This window comes from Bactrocera latifrons, unplaced genomic scaffold, assembly GCF_001853355.1.
Source record: "Bactrocera latifrons isolate USDA-ARS-PBARC rearing strain unplaced genomic scaffold, ASM185335v1 scaffold_78, whole genome shotgun sequence".
Taxonomy (NCBI): Eukaryota; Metazoa; Arthropoda; class Insecta; order Diptera; family Tephritidae; genus Bactrocera; species Bactrocera latifrons.
The window spans coordinates 803,188-826,110 of record NW_017537467.1 but is presented as its reverse complement, the minus strand read 5'-3'; the positions used below and the strand labels follow the sequence as shown (position 1 = coordinate 826,110).

General features: G+C 34.1%; 2 protein-coding genes and 1 long non-coding RNA gene across 4 annotated transcripts in view; 1 reads left to right on the top strand and 2 right to left on the bottom strand.

Moving 5' to 3' along the window:
• Positions 1-652: 652 nt before the first annotated feature.
• Positions 653-2,892, top strand: LOC108976552 (venom carboxylesterase-6). The gene is made up of 5 exons (XM_018945747.1): positions 653-1,498; positions 1,636-1,846; positions 1,909-2,226; positions 2,299-2,431; positions 2,624-2,892. Exons 1-5 carry the CDS (start codon positions 686-688, stop codon positions 2,796-2,798), a joined length of 1,650 nt encoding a protein of 549 aa, XP_018801292.1. The 5' UTR covers positions 653-685; the 3' UTR covers positions 2,799-2,892.
• A 5,996-nt stretch (positions 2,893-8,888) lies between these two features.
• On the bottom strand, positions 8,889-10,131 carry LOC108976560. The gene is made up of 4 exons (XR_001993960.1): positions 10,051-10,131; positions 9,735-9,976; positions 9,363-9,565; positions 8,889-9,238 (listed from the first exon to the last, which is right to left on the bottom strand). It is a non-coding gene; the product is annotated as an uncharacterized LOC108976560 (long non-coding RNA).
• Positions 10,132-13,967: 3,836 nt separating this feature from the next.
• LOC108976566 (phosphatidylinositide phosphatase SAC2) overlaps positions 13,968-22,923 on the bottom strand; it is a 19,112-nt gene continuing 10,156 nt past the window's right edge. For both annotated transcript variants that reach the window (XM_018945766.1, XM_018945764.1), the window contains 2 exons: positions 14,563-14,740; positions 13,968-14,498 (listed from right to left, as the gene is read on the bottom strand). In XM_018945766.1, coding sequence (XP_018801311.1) covers positions 14,376-14,498; positions 14,563-14,740 — 301 coding nt within the window. In that variant the 3' untranslated portion in view covers positions 13,968-14,375. The remainder of the gene's footprint in view (positions 14,499-14,562; positions 14,741-22,923) is intronic.

Genomic DNA, 22,923 nt, shown 5'->3' with positions numbered 1-22,923 from the left:
CTTGCCTACTCGAAATATATGGATGCAGAATGTAGTACGTTGTATGCTTACCCTGCAGGAAATCGAGTTAGTTCAAAGCTAAAACAGACCTGTCTCATTAGCAAGTAGTACTGGCCTACCCATTCTGTATTTTCTTAACTAACACTATTTTAGAAAGCATATTTTATTAAATTGATCTTTATCAGCGTGCACCATTTCCATTTGCATTAACTTAAAAATATAATACTATATGAGTTAGACAATAAACATATTTCTAAGCACTTCCAAACGAGAAATAAATTTTAGGAACAGTTATATGAAAAATGTAAAAATTTATCACCAGCTCGAAAATACTCAGATAATTAAATAAGAGCAAGAGCTAATAATAATCTCAATTCACAATCCATTAAATAAAATAATAGTTGTTTAATTAAGTTCAGTAGAAAAATGCAATAATTATGTTATGCACCTTTTAAATGGAAAATGCAATAAGCATACATATGTACATACTATTTACCTTAAAATGTAAGTATCAAGAGGGGGTTTTCTTACATCGCTTCCCACAAAACATGATGTATATAGGTATGTACAGTTCCCGCAATCGCAATCGCAGTCACTCGTAATGTCACATACTGGGAAATAAATAAGACAAGTCGCGCTCTACATTGTTCAGTTGAAAGTCGTGGTTACACATTAAGTGATCGAAATGAAAATACAGATTAGCAATATCATAGGCATTGCTTTCGTTGCAGCATCCTTAAATTGCGCTTTTGCAATTCAAGTGAACACTTCATTGGGCAAAATACTGGGTACAACGCTTAAATCCCGTTTGGGAACAGACTTCTATGCCTTCCGAGGTATTCGCTATGCGCAATCACCTGTAGGAGAATTACGCTTTCAGAATCCTAAACCATACCCGGCTTGGAAGCCAACAGTTTTCGATGCGACTGAGGATGGTCCCATGTGTCCACAAGTCTCGGAACATATAACCGATTTGTCGGAGGATTGTCTACGCTTGAATATTTATACTAAAGATTTATACGCCAAGAAACCGGTTGTGGTATATTTGCACCCAGGAGGATTTTATAGTGTATCAGCGCAGAGTAAAAACTTTGCTGGTCCAGAGAATTTCATGGATCGCGATGTTGTATTGGTAACTCTAAACTATCGCTTAGGGACATTAGGATTCTTGGCATTGGGCAGTGCTGAAGCCCCCGGCAATGCTGGTTTGAAAGACCAAGTTACAGCACTACGTTGGATTCAGAGTCATATTAGTAACTTCGGTGGGGATCCAAATTCAGTAACACTTTTCGGCTATAGCGCCGGTAGTTTCAGTATTGGTTTACATTTGATGTCCCCCATGTCAAAAGGATTATTCCACCGCGGCATTATGATGAGTGCATCGCCATTGGGACAATTCAACTACGAAACACGACAGAAAAGATTGAGTGATAGACAAGCGGAATTGTTGAATTGCCCGAAAGAGCCTTCATCCGACTTGGTAAAATGTCTAAAAAAGGTAAACTTAAATAAATACTATGTAAGAATTGTGCTAATACTGTACATTTGTATCTTGTACATTTGTATCTTGCTGGATGGGCTAGCAACCATTAATGCGTAAATTATCAATGCATTGTTTTTTGTTTACCTAATTAGAAACCAATGATGGATTTTGTTAGTACCTCGGCTCAAATGTTTGATTTCAATTGGAATCCTGTCTTGAACTGGTTGCCAGTGATTGAGGAAGATTTCGGGCAAGAACGCTTCTTACTCGAGAACCCTTATAAAACTATACAAAGTTCTAATTTCCAGAGAGTACCAATTATAATTGGCATAACGGAGCATGAGTTTGTCGGCGGAGCCTATTGTAAGCAATATTGAAAAATATTTAAACAAAACATTCATCACTTACTATTGCGTAACACATAGATATACAAAAAAATGAAACCACGAGAAGATGGTTGAATGAGGAGTTTGAAAAGTATGCACCCATTGTACTAATGTATGAACGAGATACCTTACGTTCCAGGAGTATAAGCACGACAATGCGATCTAAATATTTGGCGAATGAAACCCTGGAGTTGCCGAACACTTTAGACTCTTTCGGGAAACTCTACTCTGACGGCATTATTGGCTTCGAATATCACCGATTTTTGGATCTTATCTCTCGCCTGACGACCGTCTACACATACCTCTTTACTTATAAGGGTCGCTACAGTCATTTTACTTTAAATAACGAGGTTTATGGTAAGTTGCTTCGAACTAATCTTTGATATAATATCCGTAGATCTCTATTTAATAAATATACTTATATTAAAGGCGCCGTACATCATGATGAATTATTATACCTCTTGCATGTACCCGTTATGACACCGCTCTTCAAGAAAACAGATCCCGAAAATATAGTTATTGAAAATTTAACTCGCATGTGGGCGGAATTCGCCAAAAACGGGTAAGATATTATCAAAATTCACAAAAATCGGATCAGTCTCAAAACTTAAATATCAAATAAAGAAAAGAATCTGATAGTTTAAATAACGAAGATGACAGTGACTGCATCTAACTCCTCTAAATTCTTAATAAATTTGTCAAAAAAGAAGAGTAGATTCGAAACAATTTGTAAATATATTGTATTTATTTTTAGAAATCCGAATAATGCTACCGATGAGTATCTAAAAGATATCAAATGGCCCCCTTATACAGAGGATAAAAAGTCTTACTTAGTAATTGGGAAAGACTTGAATATTGGGGAGGGTGGAATTTTCACAAAGCGATTTCAAATTTGGGACGAGTTATTTCCGGTGCCTAAATTCGCTTAAAATACACTATAGCTGATTGTAATCATAATAATAATGTACATAGTTATGTATATTGAGAGTGAAAATAAATATAATTAAAACTTCTATGAGCATATTTGGAGAGTATAATTCATATTAGGGCTTTTAAAAGTATTCGAATAACCTGAACATTGGTTATTCGAATATTCTGTTGTTGTATAGTTGCTCTTCTGCGAGTATTTGAATAAATGAGAATTGTCTGAAATAGGTTGAGCGTCTATATACTGCAAAGTTTCTATAAACTTCTATGTGTACGCAGTAAAAATGTAGAAGTTGAACGCTCACTATTGGAATAGTCGACAAAGAACGGTTAACCGGATAGTTGAAAATGAGCGGTGAATCCAATAGTCTAAAAATGGGTGTCATATAGTTTTGCTACTTGCACAGAGTAAAAAGTTCTCAAAATTTCTAATTTACATATAATATAATATAACACTAAAATGATTGTCTATCGGCATTATAATCAATATTTCTGTTCTGTTCAAATTGTTTTGAGGAATGACTGGAGTATTCAGAATACGGTTTTATTACTGTATGCTATTAATATAATAATATCTAATTAATATCTAATAGAAAATGTGAAATTTTGCAAAAGTCAAACAAAGTTAGAACGAACGGCCTCAAAAATATATAATATATTTTTCACCATCTCTTTTACAAACTATTTTCTATATTTTTAAATATATTTTTTTAAGTTGTTTTAGAAAATTATCCAATTATGAAAGCTCTCGATAAAACACTGCCAACACATTTTAAAACTTTAAATTACACAATTTTTTTTGATTGACAAAATCGATTCTATTTATTAGAAAACTGTATGATATACAAGAAACCGCGATTCTAAACGGTTCAAAAGTGATGGCACTTCTATTGAAAAACAAGATTAAATGTTAACTTCTGTTGCACCGAAGCTATAATACACTTAACAAATACTAAATATTCTATGCAATAACTTGATTTTTGTAGGGCAAGAATATTCTTTCTCTGTAAATAGCTTCATTTTTAGTTATAAATTCGATTGGTTTGTTTTATTTGTATCATCCCCATATATAGATGCAAATTTGTACCCGAGGTGTGGAGTTCGCCACTCACAGTACTAATCGATTGCAACGAACTCGATTTCTGGCAAGTTTTGCAAATATTTGTGTGATTTAATCGAAATTAGCGTCGCAAAATGTCAGAAGGACAGGCAGCCGAAAGATTGATCATCGGTTGATGGCAAAACAATTATTTGATGTTATTTGATGGCAACAGAAGCTGCAAAATTGCTAGGATATTAGCCTGTGGTGAGTGTCCTGCACATACATATGTATGGGAGTACACCAAATACGCGCAAGTAACAGCCACGTGTGTTCAACCATTTTGTTATCACCAGCGTGACACACTCGACCCTGCTTCTTCACCCACCCTGTGTATTCTACAAACTAAAAGTTCAAATTTATAAAAAAAAAAATAAGAAATCGTCAGAATAAACGCTGTCCAACAACTTTTGCATGCAGCGGAAACATAGATTCGCATGCAACGAATTATGGCCACCAGTGTGGGCTAATGGATTTTTGATTTCAGCATTCTCGTCAATACAAGAAACAGTTAATGGCGAATTCTCACACAGTCCTTCAGTTTGCGCATAAGGCGCAAATGACTGTTAAATATATGTATGTATATACATATATGAAAAGTGTGTGCGAGTGGTTGCATTTTTTATCACTTATGTAAACAAGCAATCAACAGTAGCAAAGTAGCAACATTTGACGCTGACACTTATTGCTCTCATTGGCTTTATTGTATAGTTTTTGCGATCGGTGTAGGAAAGTTATTGGCAGGCACTGCGGTCAAAAGAAGACGTCTGCTTGTGGCAATATTTGCATTTATGATAGATTTACGAGCTTGCAACATTTGGTCATTTACCCTATTTTTATTTCCAGGGCTACAATATCTATACAAATGGATTTTTAAGTGGCAATAAGAAAAGGCATTCCAGGAGCTTGATATGGTATTTATAATTATAATTATAATTATTACGTAACAAACTTAATAATTTGTTATACAGTTAGACTTTGTTACGCCCATAAACTCACTTTTCCGTAAAGACATAAAGTGAACGGACTGTTGAGAGGGATATGTGTGATTGTAAAAAAGCAATATATGTAGCGGTGGTCCTATTCTCAAATAAATTTAATTCCTAGAGTACTAACACTGAAACTATATATTATAAATACGATAACTGTGAAGAATGTGAGAAAATCCATATTAAACGCTTCAGAGAAAAATTCTACTTACATGGAGGGATTAATTTAAAAACTGATTAGCAGACTTGTACAGAACTTCGGTCGCATTTTGGCATTGTATCAGCTTGACACAGTATAAAAATGGAAGAAATCTGGCGACATCCACTTCTCACAAGGCACTTTGAACCATGTTAGCTTATCGGAAAGATATTTACCTTTCTATAGCAACTGTGAGGATCTGCATCTTTCGATTGAAATAATATTATAACTTCTGATCAAACTTGACGCGGACTAGTCCATTTGCCATTACTAAGAACTAAATTGAAACTCTAATTTGGCATAGGTGATTGCAGTAGCCAGGGGCACTAGTGAGCAAAAAATTTTGAATAATTTCGCCCTCTAATAAGTTTGCCTAATTTGAAGATTTTCGAACATCCGGCAGACTTAACTTTATATGATTAGTTTTTAGTAAGTGGCATGTTAATAATATGTGGTATTGTGAAAAATATATAAAATCTGGTCGATACTACCCCAACTTCCATATATTACATACTAGAGGACCCGGCGAACTTTGTTTAGCCTTAGATGACACAAATAAGGTGGTTTTTAGTTTTATCAAATCCTTTTTTAGGAAACATTTTTCGTTTTATTATCAGGTGCAAGAACAAATAACGCAGATGGTATCCCGAACCGTGAACATGCCACATATAATTGACCATGGGAAAAACAATAGTTTTCTAGATTCACAAGCTTTTAAGGACTGGCCTTGGGATTTGTTGATGGTCTTGGCGAATGCAAGATGTATCGGAAATTGAAGTCGTTTAAACTCAAACGGCATGTCGGTTGGAATCATCGGGATCGTTGGAATGAGAACTTCAATTTCCTTATTACCAAACTCATTCCGTTGCAAAGTTTATGTTCCGAAGCATGATTACTACGGAGCCAACCTTTAGTTGTAAATTGTGCGGTGGTAAGCCTGGCACATTCAAGGAGTTTAAAAATTCAACTGGATAGTTAGTAGCTACATCATCATTTGTTATACAGTCAATTGTAACAGACCGCTAGAATCGTCGACAAGTACCAATAATCTAATTCTGAATTATTAAGTTTAAATCATCTCCGTTACCGATAGTCAGTAATTGCTCAGAGAATTCTTCAGCAGATGTATCGCTTAGCAATGCAACTCTCATGTTTGTTCTCAGCTGAAGTTTCTTCACATAGCGCCTTAGATTCGATATTTGAGGCAAGCGTTTATTTCGTCTGCAACAGTTGATCTTGGTATTACTGGAAGGGTTTGTCGGAAATCTCCATATATGTTTCAATGTTTAATTCCACACATTAGGTACGCCTTCGATCATGATCAAAGCTCGATTATGTATCTCCTCATTCATCTTAATATCTGGATTTCCTGAACTGACACGAATTTGAGGTAAAATGTCCAGTGACATACTATCCTTGTATTTGTGTCATAGGTTAGATGGGTTCGATGGAAAGCATGTCGAAATGACGATAGCAAATAATGTTCATATCTGACTTAGAGATGCAGACATAATTGCTTCAACGATTGTCGTTTCCCAATGAGTATCGGTTTCTAATAAATTGAGTTCTTCACATGCAGCACGATATGTTGGGAAGACTATACCATTATCAGTCTGTAGTGACTCAAATGATGTTGGCCCACGTACATTTACCAACAACAATCGCAAATAGAAGCATTCATCATTATTTGGATGAACTGTATACATACGCCCATGAGCATTGGTACAACGCAGATCCGAATAACCAAGAACCTCTTCGCTTTGCTTGCGTCTTTGAAAATTTTTCGATGAAGCATTCCATCTCAAAGGAACTGGTCAATGTTGCGGCTGGAGGTGTTTGTGCACGTTGAACAACATTGGAATTCGTAAAATATTCTCTTTGAGCATTCTCCAAATGCACAACAGTGTGATGACGTTCATGAATAGGGAATCCGAATATACCACAAATCGCTTCATTACAGTTCACATACCGACCAATTTAATAGCGCGCAATTTCATTGCTTCTGTTTGAGCTTTGGATGCTAAAAACCCGCTTTATCGCTGCCTTTCCTGACATATTTACAGATGTATTTTATGGATTTTACTGAATTGCAATACTCGACGTGGCAATGTATCGTTACTTAAACGTTTTCAGAACAATTGGCGAATATGGAACAATTCAACTATTGTCGACAACGAAATCCATTCCTTTCACTTTTATTGTGATAGTTCGACCGTTATCATCGGGTGATCGACGCCGATGTAGTGGATAACCATCGTTTCCGGTGACAGTCTCTACCGTTAATTTCCGTGGATATCGTTTGGAACACTTTCCGTCGATCATGCTAGGTGATTGAGGATTGATGTGGCCACATGGTCCATGAATCATATTTGTAGTTACATCATGCAGGTGTGGATCGGCTTCATGATCGGGAATCTCGGCACGTATGACATCATCGATTTTTTCTGGTTGAATTCTTTCCAATAACCAAATAAGAATGTGTGCGTGCGGGCACGCCTCGTTTTTGCCATCGAGTTTCTCCAAAAATACGTTGTTTAACAATGAAGTTAATCAAAGATCGGATTTTTTATCTAAAAACACGTGCTGTGATGTCGTGTCGATCACTTGATGTTTGTCCAGGAAGCAGTAATTGAACAATCTCTATCCATTTTGGATTACATGTAAAATTAACATAAAGATCTGGCCGACCGTAATGACGTACATAAGTCATTGCATCTTGCGCATATTCATGCATATGACGTGGACTACCTACATATGTCGCTGGCTGAATAGTTAATCCACCAATATTATCCGAACGCAGTTTTCCTTGATTCAACCGAATGAAATTTAAACGCTCAGTTTCAATTTTAACGTACATGTCAACACAGCACTGCTGTAACAATCGTCCAAACCGCAACAAATAGTTGTCAGCATTTTGTCGAATCATCAAACGATATGCTTAATAATTCATCGAGCTAACCTTCCTTGTAGTTTCTTCACCTTAAATTAAAAAAGCATAATTATTATTTTTTATGTCTACTGTAATCAAATTGAAAGGTGAATTTTGTCCATTTCATCTCCTTTAAAGTAATCCCCTGCCGCTGCAATACACTTATGTCAACGAATTTTCCAGTCATCATGGTACTTTGAAAAATCCTTGGTGGCGGCCCACAGCCTTCTTCAATTCAGCTTTTATGTCCTCAATTGATTCAAAACGATGTCCTCGGAGTGGTCATATAAATTTGCTGAATAGCCAGAAATTACACGAAGGTAAATCAGGCGAATGCAGTGGTTGCAGCACGATATTAGTTGAAAATGTGGCGAAATGATCACGAATAACCAATACGGTATGAGATGGTGGATTAACGAACTGCTTTGTTAAATGAATTCATGCATAGGAAAAATCAAATTATTAACTTTTAGAGCCCCACACAACGACGCATATCTCAAATACTAACGAATATTTCGACGTGAAATTTGGTGTAGATGTCACTAACAGTACTACCAAGTTATATAAAAAAATTTACCGATTCGCAAAACACGCGATGTTTAATTTAAAAACTTACCTTTCAATTTGATCATTAGCAAATTTTTACCATAATTACAAATATGCAAAGATAATTAATTTTAGTCTTTTGCCAGTAATTTGTCCAATATTCTCTAAAAAATCTATTATATTTAATCAATGGATTTTTCATTTTGATGTTGAAATAATATCCATCTTCATCTTGCCATAACATCAGCGGGTATTATAATGTGTCATACGATCGATGTGTTTCAGATATTTGTTTAGTTTTCCAGTATCGCGACGTGTAAGCACAATATTGCGTGTTTCCAAGTTTTCACCAACAATCAGGATTGCAACTTCACCTATTGTTGGAGCGTTAAAAGTGCGTTTTTGTGTTCCAGATGGTCGTTTATCTGCTCTGATGATGACTTTGTAATCATGGTTTGCATGCATTCCAATTCACTCTTAAACAGCCTGACCAACGCATGATGTTTGTGAAGTAGCTATTGCAGATCTTGAAGAATTGCTCTTCTCACTGCTGCATTTATCTCTTGACGTCGATCAAGTTGTTCCTACATGGTGCCCATGAAGTATATTTGTAAAAACTAATGCTGTGCATCCTCTAGAGGTTGTAATGATCCAATTCGATGGTGAATCTGTCCCTGTATCTACAAAATCAAAAGCAAACTCTCCTTTTTTAGAATTTGCATATATAACAAACAGGAATATGTATAGTATAGTTACTTATTTATAATCCCTTTTTTGGAATAAGAATAGTAAATGAATAAATACCCTGAATGTCGGATTAAATCCTTGTTCTTCGATAATATCTGCCTCAAATGACGTCATTTGGAAACAACCATTGTACTTTTGAGTGCTTGCTAAAAAATTTCGTGATTCGGGTGTTTCGCCGCGAAGCAATGAATATAGTTTCTCTGGTGGTGGATTTAGTGATGGCAATTTTATTTTCCCACTAAGGCAGCACAATCGTTTCCCTAGAAAACTTCAATGCTCTACAATACTCGCAAACAACGTCCATCGGCCCAATACGAACGCTAGTATGCATGCCGTAATCAGTGCTGCAATCGTATCGAAGCGCTGCTCGATTCAAATCTGTACTTGATGTGCTTCGTCTTGGGCGTCGTACAATATCTACATACATACCTGTTGAGCTCTGCGGTTTGCTCGACGATTTCGCAATGTTAACCGAGCTGTCTCACGGGCTGCATCACTTTGCTAGTGTGATTGAGAAGTACGAAGTAGAGCCATACTAACGCGGCGCTCTTCACGCGCAATTCCTGCTTCTTCTTCTGTCCTTTCACTCACAATGTTTCTAATCCTTGTTGCATTATGGCTTCGTCTTGAAAGATTTGATTGTGTTTGTCGCAGTATGGCTGTCTTAAGGGCTATAAGCGGTACAATAAGCTCATAGAGGTTCGATACAATCACATCAATCGGACAATTTCAAAATTTTACCTACCTTTTCTCTCTGTTAAATTACTTTTAGCTGAGTTTTGTTATTTCAAGTTTTAAATAGTATCGTATATGCGGTTTAATTATTTTTTTTGTGTTTTCTTCTTTTTTTTTTTTTGAAGTAATAAAATATTGAAATGATGTTTCCAAAAATTAATTTTGAAAAATGCTTATGATGTGAAATACAATTTTTGTATTTATGAGTTGTATTAAATTTCAACATAGAAGGATAATTTAAATTTTAATTAAATTTTCAGCCAAATCGGTTCAGCCATTCTTGAGTTATAAATGGTGTAACTGACAACAACTCTCTTTTATATATGTACATACATATATAGATAATGGAATTCTTTTTTCTAACAAATCTTGTGTGTCTGTCAGTTTAGAAGTTATATTATATATTGTATACGTACTACTCAGAATTTTTAATTTATTCTTTGCGTGTTTTTCGATGCTATGATGACTTGAAGGAAATGAAAGTGACAAAAGTCACCTTTCAATTCGATCACAGACTATCTATATGTTCTGATTGAACACACCCATTAAGACAAGTGCTATTCATTCATGTCACCCTGTTTGACATGAATACAATGAGGCATACGCACAGAGTGAACCTAGCGCCTATATATTAAGATGCCAAAGAGTTTTACTATTTTTCTAAAAGTTTCAGGAAATAATTCTACCTGTGGATCCGAAAAAATTCGATAAATGTGAAATATTTTATCCTAAAGTGTTAAAAGCATCTCTCTCTCAACTCTGGATAGTTTCAAGCTTTTGTAATTTTTCCTATAATCCTCGTGTTGCAATGATTTCATGATTCTGGGCAGCCAACTTGTATTCGTCTCACCGATGGAAAATCCAAAAAATATATAGCTGGTAAAATCTGTTATTGTATTTCACACCGCCACCACAAATGTAGCAAAAATAGTCTGTAGAATTTTAAAGGCTTGCGAGGTTCTATAAGTATAAAATAAACAAATAAGGAAGGGCTAAGTTCGGGTGCAAACGAACATTTAATACTAATGAATATTTTGACGTGAAATTTAGCATGTCATTAACAGTACTATTAACTTACAGAAAAAAATTTACCGTTTCGAAAAACATGCGAAGAAATAAAAATTCAGCTTGCTGATCACAGATTATGTCTTTAAGTCAAATCAAATATTTTTCCTAAATTCAAATCCTTTCACAGATATTTTATTATTTTTATAAACCTTCTTTATTAAATGATATTTTAATTCGACTTTCATTATCTTTGCCTCATTACTTACATTTTCTTGAAGTAAGCCAATTAATTTTATTTTCTTTATTTTAATTATCCCTAACTGATGTATACATACATATGTATGTATGTCACAGGGCAGCAGGGTATACATAAACGTTCGGTAAGTTCCCCATGTATTGATATAATTTCATTTTCGAACTTGCGCTTTTTCGATGTTCTATCATAATAAATTACATTTTAGAGCAGTTAACATTTGCGCATTCTCTGCTTTTGACTTAGGAGAAAGGGAGTGAAAATTGTTGTTTTAATGATTACTTACGATATTACTAAAATCAATTTTCCTATTACAACAGAACCTGAAAATCAAAAATGAGAGTATGGGCTGAACCATTTTGTATACCCATTGTATATACCAGGTAAAATAATTTTATGAAGAATAAAAGTCACCATTCCGAGCCGGGATATCAGCATCTCAGTTTTTTCAATGATAAAATGGGTAAACATCTCTGGAATCCTTACAAGCGTCACCTTAACCTACCCTTAGATGGCTTCTTGGCTCATACTATCAATAAAAATGCTTGAGTTAATAACTTTATTATCTCTATTACGAATAGATTCACATTAAACGGTGGATTATATAGGCGCTAGTTCCCAATATTTTAAGACTATTTTGCAAGTTATTTCTATAGTAAGCATTTTAAATATATGTACATATGTATATAGCTTTAAATTATTTGTATAATATTCGTTGATTAATTTTTCATCAAATTTCACCACTTCAACAAAACCCGAGTTTTCACCCGTGTATATATGCATGTATATGTACATATATGTATATAGCAATAAAATATCAGCAAAATTGTTTTAATTTTTTTCGTGTAAATATCAGCAAATATATTTGTGTCGTTTCGGTTCAACTAATTGCTCTTATTGTTTAAATGTACTTATGTAGTGCGTATGTATGTATATGCAAGTCTTTCAAGTCGACTGTGCAAAAGTGAGTATTAATTGCTTTTGTGATGTTTTATTTTTGTTTTTTTTTTAATTTTCATAAGCACAGTGTGTCCGTTTCATAATTGCTTGGCTCAAAATGAACTACACAACTAACAGCTACTTTGTTCAACATGCGAATTTCATGTGTGTTATTGGTTTTATTAGCAATAAAATTTCATTAATTTAATATATATTTAAATAATTTTTGAAATGCTTCAATCAGCACTTGGAATAAGACCATTGTAGATAATTAAAAATTATCCATTAATAAATAAATAATTTTCCGGCGATATGAGGTCTAGAAGAGGAAGGGTATGGTTGTGCTTGAATTTTTTAGAATTAAATACGATTTATCTCCATTTCTATACGAGTACCAATAGTTTAGTGGCTTCTCTTATTGTATTTTCTGAGAAATTTCAAGTCATTTATATAATTTTTATACTACCAGAGTTAAAGAGCAATAATTACCAATTTTTATTAGAAAGGTAAAAAAGGAACTGAATCGTGTAAAAAAAAGAAGAAATTTATCAATTACGAATACTTTTAAAGTGAAGCGCATTATGCCAAAGTGATACTATATCCTGTAAAATTAAAAAATCTACAAATATAATAAAACAATAATAATAAAGGGGAAAGAATAAATATGGTACTTTAAATAAATGAAAATACATTGTGTCTGGGAATTTCTTTTACCTACCAAATTTCGTAAACGAAAACATATTTTTGTACAGGATAAAAAAATAAATCCAAAAACTTTCTTATTTGTTACACAAATTTTGAAAGTACAACTTTGTCATATAATTTTTTAGTTTGATTAGTTTTACCGATAATCGTGAAATAAAAAGGTTTAAAATTTCAACCACCTACCCTTTTCCTTCCCGATCTTACTTTATGTTTCTTTTCGAATCAGGTTCAGCATAATACTCTTCACTCTTTATCTTTTCAAATGCTGTAGTGTTATTCAACTTTCGTTTGGTAAATGTGTTTAAGCATTTTAATAATACAGATAGCAAACTAAATCAAATTGATTTAAAAATAAGTTTAATTAATTTGAATTTAGCGACATGTAGGCGAAAAAATCTTTGATAAAAATGTGTTGTTAAAAAAATAAAGCAATACATATTAAAGGTTTACCGAAATCAACGGTTTTACTATATATGGATAGCAAGTGTTAGCACTGCTCCTAGCACAGTATCAAATAAAACATTGCAGAAAATCATATAAATTTAGCGTTTATGAAATATGCTAGAAGTTGCAAGAATATAATAGTACAAGGCAAAAATTATTATAGTAAGTAAACCTTAATTACGTAAAATATTGAATAAAAGCAAGTTTGATTCAAAAATTTTTTATCTAACAACCACCAAATACTCAAAGATAAAACTCCCATAATTTTGTATACTCTAGAAATCTTTCCAAATTTAACATAATACAAAAGAACCAAACCATGCACCTAAAACATAAATATAATATTTTTATTACAAAGAATTCACATCATATAAGAAACAATACTCGTAATGCAATGTGTTCAAATGCCGCTAGTTTTATAAAAAATACTGTATTTTGTTAAATAAAATGAGAGCTAATAAAAAATAGGTTTTTTAATCACAAAATAATTAAAGTGCTTTCTGAGAATAGCATAATATAAATTAACATTATTTAACAATTATTATATTTATAAACGAGTTTAACTGTAGCATGCACAATTACCTATATATGTACGTATACACTAAAATTATAATAACTAAAAAACGCATTAAAACTAATAAACTGAAATTAAATAATTACGTTTATATAACTTGAAACTCCTGTATGAAACTTACGCAACTGACGAAAGTGCGTTATCACAAAACAAGTTACAATGCATTACAAAAAAATATATAAATTTATATAAGTATGTATATAATGTACAAGTGCGTTGCGGAGTCAATACTGCAAAATTCCTCAATTGTTAATTTTTAAGGTATGCTCCCATCAAAGTCATTATTGTGTTGCCCTAACGCACTTTGTCCAGTTCAAAATGTGTTTATATATTGTACTATATGTATATATATATATATATATATACATAACTTAAGAACTATAAAATATTCCCTTTTATTTAATATTTCCCTTTACAATGCAATCAGCTTGGTAGCGCATTGATGCTCCGCCCATAGCTCCTGCAATTGARCGCGACTATTTTGTCGTTCCGATGGCGGCGTGTAGTCAGCTGATGTTGGTGACAATACACCTGTCTGTGGAGAAAAGGCGGAAAATTATTTATAAGGTGCTTTGACATTTTCGGACAAGGCCACCAACCTTTGACGCAATTTTTCGAGGATCCAAATTCAAGCCAATATTTTGCATACCTTTCGCCAATTTGGACAAAGGACTAACCACTATTGTGCGCGATAACGGGCTTGCCAATTGCATTAGTTTACTAGAATCGGCCGCCGGGGTACTACTCAGCGGTAGGTTGAGGTCTTTGGCTACTCCACTGTTAGTACGAAATCAAATGTGTTTGCTAGTTAGTAAACTTTATGTTTAATTTATTTATTTTAAATTATTTATTTAATTTTTTTTTTCGTTTTTAGGGTTAACACTTTTTAATATAGTACATACTTACGTTTACATAATGTATGTTTAATAATTACAACTGAAGGGAAGGCACTAAATAAATATCTTAAAGCGATTTTATGCAATTGTTTATATAAATACAAGGCATGCAAAAAATAAATAAATAATTTCAATTATTATATTTCATTTATATGGATAAAAATTATGTGTCACGTTTTGTCCGGAGTAAACTCCTAAGCTACTTTTAGAAAAATATAGCACTCTGTGTTTAGTGTAATCTAACTTAAAACATAAGACAGTTTATGTCTCAATAATTTTAAAAGTCAAAACAATTCATTAATGAAAATATTATACATACTTTTATAATAACTATCATTTCAATAAGGTGCCAAATGTAAAATACTTTACTCTTTTATTGACAAATATTATTAAATAATCGTACAATTTTCAAAATTAAACCTCAAGTACAATCTCTTGGATTATACATTTAAATAACGAATTCGTGTTAGTATAAAGATAAAAAAATAGCCTAGCGGGGAATATTATACAATGTTAATATTATTGATGTCGTTTTCCGTTCGCTAAATTTAAATTTCACATGGTATTCTATATAAAATACGCCCACTAGAGGGAGAGATTAAATTAAAATTTGGTGGTTCCGTCACCAACAATTCATAGGCACATACAAGTTAGCAATCACTCCGCAACTACAAGCTGTCGTCTGTTATTACAAGCTGAAGTTTTCGTGAATAATTAAATAAAACAAGTAAGGAAAGACTACGTTCGGGTTTAACCGAACATTTCATACTATTACAACTTAAAGGATCAAAGCCTGGGTTATACCTTACGGTATATATGGTTTGTTTATTGTATGAGGTCTAGAGCGAGATTACCAGATTTTTCTCATTATATCATACCATAAGCACAAAGGTACACCGTTATTAGAAAAACTAGCTCTGTCAATTTTACAAAGGTAACTCTCATATTTGCTTTTATGCAGTATAAAGCGACCTGAAGTTCGAAAATCTTTCTATTATGTAAGGGTTAAGTGAATTATTAATCCGATTCACCCCAATTTTGTCATACCGGCATCATATGGTTGTCAAAAAAGTCTTGCGGTATTTTCGCTAGTTGGCGCTGAGAGCGCATAGTTCTCGTCGCATCGCATCGTGAATTATAGCGTCGCAAATATGGAGCAAAATAAAGAGAAAATACGGCATATTATACAGTACTACTACGATAAAGGCAAAAATACATCACAAGCCGCCAATAAAATTTGCGTAGTTTATGGATCCGATACAGTTTCCATTTCCACTGCACAACGATGGTTTCAACGTTTTCGTTCTGGTGTAGAGGTGGTCGAAGATGCGCCACGCTCCGGAAGGCCTGTCGTCGAAAGATGCGAAAAAATCGCGGAATAGGTCGAAAGAGACCGGCATAGTAGCAGCCGTAGCATCGGTCAAGAGCTGGGCATGAGTCATCAAAAAAAATTGTATGAACAATTGAAAATTCAATAAAAATACCTTAAGACTTTTTTTGACAACCTAATATAATCAGTAAGCAACTCTGTCTGAATTGCAATAATATATCTCATAGTATGTCCCATAAAAAGTTAGTAACATGCACTGGGAGCTCCATATTCAATCTATAGGGACTTCAACAGTTTTGGTCCTATTTTTACAATTTTTAGATTTGGGATGGCAGGTATGCCATAGGCGAATTTGAGCAAAATTGGTCTAGTAGATCCCGAGACATGGGTTTTCACCAAAATAAGGGCGGTGCCACGCCTATCTTTCCAATTTAACACCAACTCTTATAAAACTGTACCATTTCGGGTGTAAACTTTTAGCATTTTTTAACAAAACCGTTATATCGGAAGTGTTAGGATTCCGATTTCATCCATTTTCACTCTGAAGGTTAGTTATTGTAGCTTTAGTGGTTTAAGCGATATGTACATTTGACCTCTTATAGGGCGGGGTCACGACCATTTTTACAAAAGTTTTACCCCACAGGTGCTCTTTCCAAAAAAGATATCTTAATTTTTATCCAAGTTATCGCTTGAACAGACTCAGTCTGTCTGTCATTCCGAAACCAACTGGTCTCATCATTCTGATTAAATATCTATCTGGATTAGTTTTAGGTGATACAAACAACCGGGGAAAAAAACAATTACCAGGATCAAAAAATGAATTGGCAGCATGGAAATATGCAGAACCGTCAATGATACTAAAGAACTCATTTCTTAAATACAATATCCTTACCAAAATTGGGGATAGTTTATATAACAGTCAACAATAAAGAACAAACAAAATCCTTCTTCCATTTAATAACTTCCTGATTTCCCAAGAAGAAAAATAATACATTAAAGAATTCAAATAATCCGATAACAGAATTACTCGCAAAAAAAAACAATATTTTTAATTTGAATGGAATTTTGAAGGAAACTTAACATATAACAATGTACAGTAGTATCTCGATAGACCGGACACCCTTTAGTCCGGACATCTCTATAATCCGGACATTTCTATTATCCGGATAGTTTTATATTTTTTACTCTTTAATCCGAACGCTACAAAAAATTCAGACTTTTGTTTCTCTTTTCGCTTTGGTATTATGATTTTTACTTTACGTTGTGAGTTTTTGCTGCAGCAATTCGAAGAATATCTTTACTTGAACGAAAAAATGTGCGTATATATGTACTACATACGTACTTAATGAACATATTGCCTATTATGGTGTATTTATTCCAAACACGGCGGTGTACCGTTTGTTTATTCACAGTTCGTGAAGTGGCACAGTGACTGGACTTGCATTCAATTTCTTTGTTATTAAAATGAGCGGCAGACAAATAAATAAAAGAGCTCATAAAACCCTATCTATTCAGAAAAAATGTGAAATATTAGATCGCCTTGATAAAGGAAAATCAATTAGATACATACGTTGCAGAACAATTTCGGGTAACAAAATCTACTGTATTTGACATAGAAAAGAAACGTGATGCTATCAGAAAGGATGCGTCCAAATGTGTGCAGAAAACAGGTTAGTTTAAGTGGAACCAATTTTGGTTTCCAAATTTAATAACTTAGTGGTATTTCTCAGAAAAATGGCTGACCATGAGACTAGGAGAACAACCGGATATGGAGAAGGCCTTGGTTTGTTCAACAGAGAAACCAGAATATTCCTATATCAACCGAAATGATTCAACACAAAGCAAAATATTTCTATAATCAAATAACTGGAAAAAATGAGTTTGGGGTAAGTTTGGGGTGGATTTCAAATTTTAAAGCACGACATGGCATAAGGAAATTAAAAATTTGTGGTGAAAAAGTAAGCAGTGATGTTTCTGCAGTGGAACCATTCAGGCAAAAATTAAAATCTATTATAGAAGAAATGGACCTAGACCATGACCAGATTTATAATGCAGATGAATCGGCAGCCTTTTGGAAAGTTATTCCTGCAAATACATTGGCACACTCGCAAGAAAAATTTGCATCTGGTCGAAAAATGTCAAAGGATTGCGAACTTTTATGATTTGTTACAATGCATCTGGCACACATAAGCTACCCCTTTTTGGTAATAAGCAAATCAACTAATCCACGATCATTTAAAAATTGCAATGTGCCTGTAACTTATAAAGCAACTAAAAAAGGTTGGATGTCAACGTTCTTAGTTACTGAATGGTGCAGGAAATATTTTATACCGGATGTAAAAAAAATTTTTTAAAAGCCATTAAAAGCTATTTTACTAATCGACAATGCTCCATGCCACCCAAGATCAGAAGATAATGACATAGACACTAATTTTCGAATTGTCTTTCTTCCACCCAATTGCACAGCAATCATACAGCCTTTAGATCAAAATTAGGTATATCACAGCAGAATATTGTACGTAGTTGGAACCAGTTGTTGTGTAGTGACCGCCAAGAATGGATGGAGGAAGATTTGATACCTCTGGCTCAACTTACAGCCTCTAATTCAGACGTGAATTATATTCATGCCATCATCGCTTCAATAAATCTGGACGCTCAAGTTCATACTCAAACCATAAATGGCCACTGAAAGAGATGAATTCGAATACGATTTTTCTGATCGGGAAATTGTGCAGTCTGTGTTAGAAAACGATAATATTGAGGAAAATGGTTCTGACTCTGACTATAGCATAGTTGAAGTGGAAAATAAAATCAGTAGTAGTGAAGCAAAAAGTATTTTTTCCAAAGCGATTCAGTGCGCAGAACCAATTGACGCTTCGGCGACATTTTAACTTTAAAACGCTTAGAGGAAACTGCAGATAAAATGTTTTCAGAAAACTCTAAACAGACCAAAATTGATATTATATATTATATTTATTCAAATGCATAACAATTAAAAGTATCCATGTTTACATAAAATTTTAATAATAACTGAATTTGAATTAAAAATGTATGTTAATTGTGTCAAATTTCTTTCCCGCAAATAACCATTAAAAAAATATCTATAATCCGGACACCCCTGTAATCCGGACGACCCCCAACATCAAGGGTGTCCGATCTATCGAGATACTACTGTAACTTAATGGCATTTTTCTAATGAAACTATTTCAATTTGTTCCTACAGATATTAAAGCAATAATTTTCCTCAAAGGAAACAAGGAGGTAGTCAGCAATCACCACGCAATAACAAACGAACGAGAATTAATACCCGCCCTTGAATAACCACTTCAGACGACCTCAAACCACGCATTATAGTCAACCAATCAGAAGCTTCCAACGGAAACTGCTATGACAGTCCATCCGCACAATAGTGTGATGTGTTCCATACATATATACGAAATAATGTACCAAATTCATCTTTATTGAACATTATTTTGAACTTTTTAGTTCTTTGCGAAGAAAGAAGTTAACTAAGTGACACTGTGAGATCGTTAACCATGCATATCAAATAAAGAAACGAGCTCCTAATAAAAGGTCCAAAAATGTACATATATTTTTTATTCACAAATAATGAGGTTGTAACTGGTGCGCAACGTGAGACAGAAGTATTATTAAAAGGATACAAATCAAATATCCTTGTCAGTTAATGCCAAATAAAACATAGCGATTTAATAACACCTTCATAGCAGGATAAAGGGAAATAACGAATTCAAAATATTAAAAAATAAATCATTAGAAACAAGTAAGTAAATGCTAAGTTCGGGTGCAACATGCAAGTATCAATAAATAAACAAAGTAATTACTTTAGGGTGTAAAACCTCAACCAAAATATCGAAATCGAAGCAATTTTATACATATATAACTCCTATAGAGACAGACATATCAGGTTTATTAGAAAACGAAAATCGTTATATAAATTATTTATTTTTCCCAATACCATACAGCACGCAATGAAATTTTTCGAAAAAGCATATTTAAAGCAGATTATTTCGAAAAAGAGATTTTGATATGTCAATTACTGTAATGCTATATTGTATACCAATGACTGGCGCCAGTAAGTCGGCATGTAACGGTACTTGTWTAAGTAGGCAAATCACAATAAAAGAAACATCGCAGTAGTAACGCGGACATTCGTAGAAGCGCATGTTAGAAAAATACATATTTTTTAAAACAGGAGCTGCAGCGTAAATTTTTTTTTTGCTTTTCGTTAAACGGTAGATAATAAATAAAAGGTAAAATGGGCTTTTTAGTGTAAAATTTTGTATTTACATGTATTTTATGGATAATTTAGATCATGCCTAAAGGATCTTATTTGACGCAAGAAGAACGGGTGTCAGTTAAATTGTTAAAGGAAGAAAAGTACTCAAATCGTGCGATTACAAGGAGAATAGGGAGGTCTGAGAACGTAATCCGTAATTTAAAAAAAAAAAAGGCAGTAAGTATGGAATAAAACCGCCAACAAAGGGTAACCAAACACTGACACTCCGTCAAAAAGGGCAAATACTCCATGAAACAACAAAAAATAAACTAAAATACAGCCAAATTAAAGCAAAATTAGAGATCGACGTAACACCTCGTCAAATCGCCAGGGTGCTCAACAYTTCCYYGAACGTTAAATGGAAGAAATTGAAGAACAAGCCACGTTTAACAACACAGCACAAGCAAGAACGGTTAAGATTTGCCAAAAAATACATGCCCTGGAAAAAGTACTGGCAGAGGGTTATTTTTTCGGATGAGGAAAAATTCAATTTAGACGGACCAGATTGCTACAGTTGTTACTGACACGATCTAACCAAAGAAAATGTGGTGCGATCGAGGCGAAATTTCGGAGGCGGGAGCGTCATGGTTTGGGGAGCATTTTGCTATGATTCTAGGCTTAACCTGGTACTCATAACATGCCGCATGAACTCCGCAGCTTACATAGATCTACTCCAACAAAACCTCATTCCATTTGTAAGGCAAGCAACGGAAATCGAATATGTATTCCAACAGGACAATGCCTCGATACATGCTTCTCGGCAAACAAAGGCGTGGTCGGAAAGCCAAGAAGTGCCTTTACTTGATTGGCCGGCATGCAGTCCGGATTGTAACCCCATAGAAAATCTGTGGGGCGTAATGACAGGGAAAGTTTATGGCAATGGGCGTCAGTACAACAACGTCAATGAGCTTAAAACTTCAATTGAGCAATGTTGGCTTGATTTGAGCGGAGATTTGCTCAAAAATCTTTTTGCGTCTATGCCAAGTCGCATTTTTGCTGTTATTGAAAACCGGGGTGGCCATACCAAGTACTAAGATTAAGTTAAAGTATCGAGTTATATTTTATTTTCCATAAGATGTGGAGTGCGCTTAAATGAATGTCTCCTTAAAAATCCAGATTTCTTTAAAATTATGTTAAGCTTTTACTAATTACTGTTGAATTGATAAAAATTTTAAATTAACAATATTTAAGACAATAAAATGAATAACTTTCAATATTTAAATGCAACAATTAAAGCTTTTATTTATTAAAAACCCAAAATATATGTGTGCGCTTATACGAATGTCTACCACTGTATTAGGCAGTCACATACTATAAAACTAATCATCTAGAGTAAAGTCAGCAGGATGTTCCAAACTTCTGATATTTAATTTAAATACAAAGACACAAAGTTATCAGTGAAATATGTTGTCTCATTTGAGATAACTCATATATTGGCCAATATATGCAGAACAAAGTCACCCGCAAGTTTGAAATCTATATATTAGGTATATGGAGGCAAGTATTAACTCGATTCAATCCATTTTTGATATACAGACATATCATTATCAGAGACGAATTATCCTATAATTTCAATCATTTATCTTACACATTGACTTATATTTTCGATTAAAAGTCAACTCGGTTCCTATATCCAAAGTTTTATATAGTTATACCATATAATTACTTCCTGATTTGTGTACTGGAAAGTGAAAAAATCTATTGCAATTTTAAATTGTGTTATATGGGCAGTAGGCGCAGTTGTAGTCCGATTTCGCCCATTTTCGCACTGTATTAAAGAAATATGATAGAAATGTGACGTACCAAATTCTCAGTCAGGTCCCGAGATATGGGGTTTCACCAAAAAGTCCAATCGTCCAATTTTCCCTCGTGCTCCTATAAAACCCTCTCATACCCTCTCGGAGGTCAAATTTAGAGTAGAAATTTTTATAAGATTCGTACTCAGCAATTTTGGTACAACAACCAAATGGTTTATGATATATATAAGGTGCCCCTTGCTACTGCGATTCTTTGTACCAAAATACTAAAGAACCACATACCAAGTTTCGTCGATATATCTAAATTTTTAGTCAACCGGATTTCAGCTTTTCTCGTCATCCTCATCATTTAACTGGCGTAGAAACCGCTTACACGGTTATCCGAGTTAACAACAGCGCCCCAGTAATTTTTTCTTTTCGCAAGGTGCGCAAATTCACACCCGCCTCTATGCAGCAAAAAACGCACGCCAACAAACGCAAGGAAGGTTCGACGTCGAGAAGCAGCATTCACAACAGACAGCCGAACGATTTTCTACTCGGCTTGCACTCCTGCTCTTTGAGAGCACTCGTAAACAACTCGGTATAAGGGAATTGGGGGACAGCATTTCAAACTCCTTACGTAGAGCTGCAACCGAAACCATCGGTTTTCGGAAAGTGCAAAAGAACAGCTGGTACGACGA

Excerpts from the sequence above, each read along its gene's own strand:
- LOC108976552 (XM_018945747.1), top strand. The coding sequence starts at position 686 with ATGAAAATACAGATTAGCAATATCATAGGCATTGCTTTCGTTGCAGCA. Across the intron at positions 1,847-1,908 it reads GTTTGTCGGCGGAGCCTATT|ATATACAAAAAAATGAAACC; the intron begins GTAAGCAATATT and ends CGTAACACATAG. Across the intron at positions 2,227-2,298 it reads TTTAAATAACGAGGTTTATG|GCGCCGTACATCATGATGAA; the intron begins GTAAGTTGCTTC and ends CTTATATTAAAG.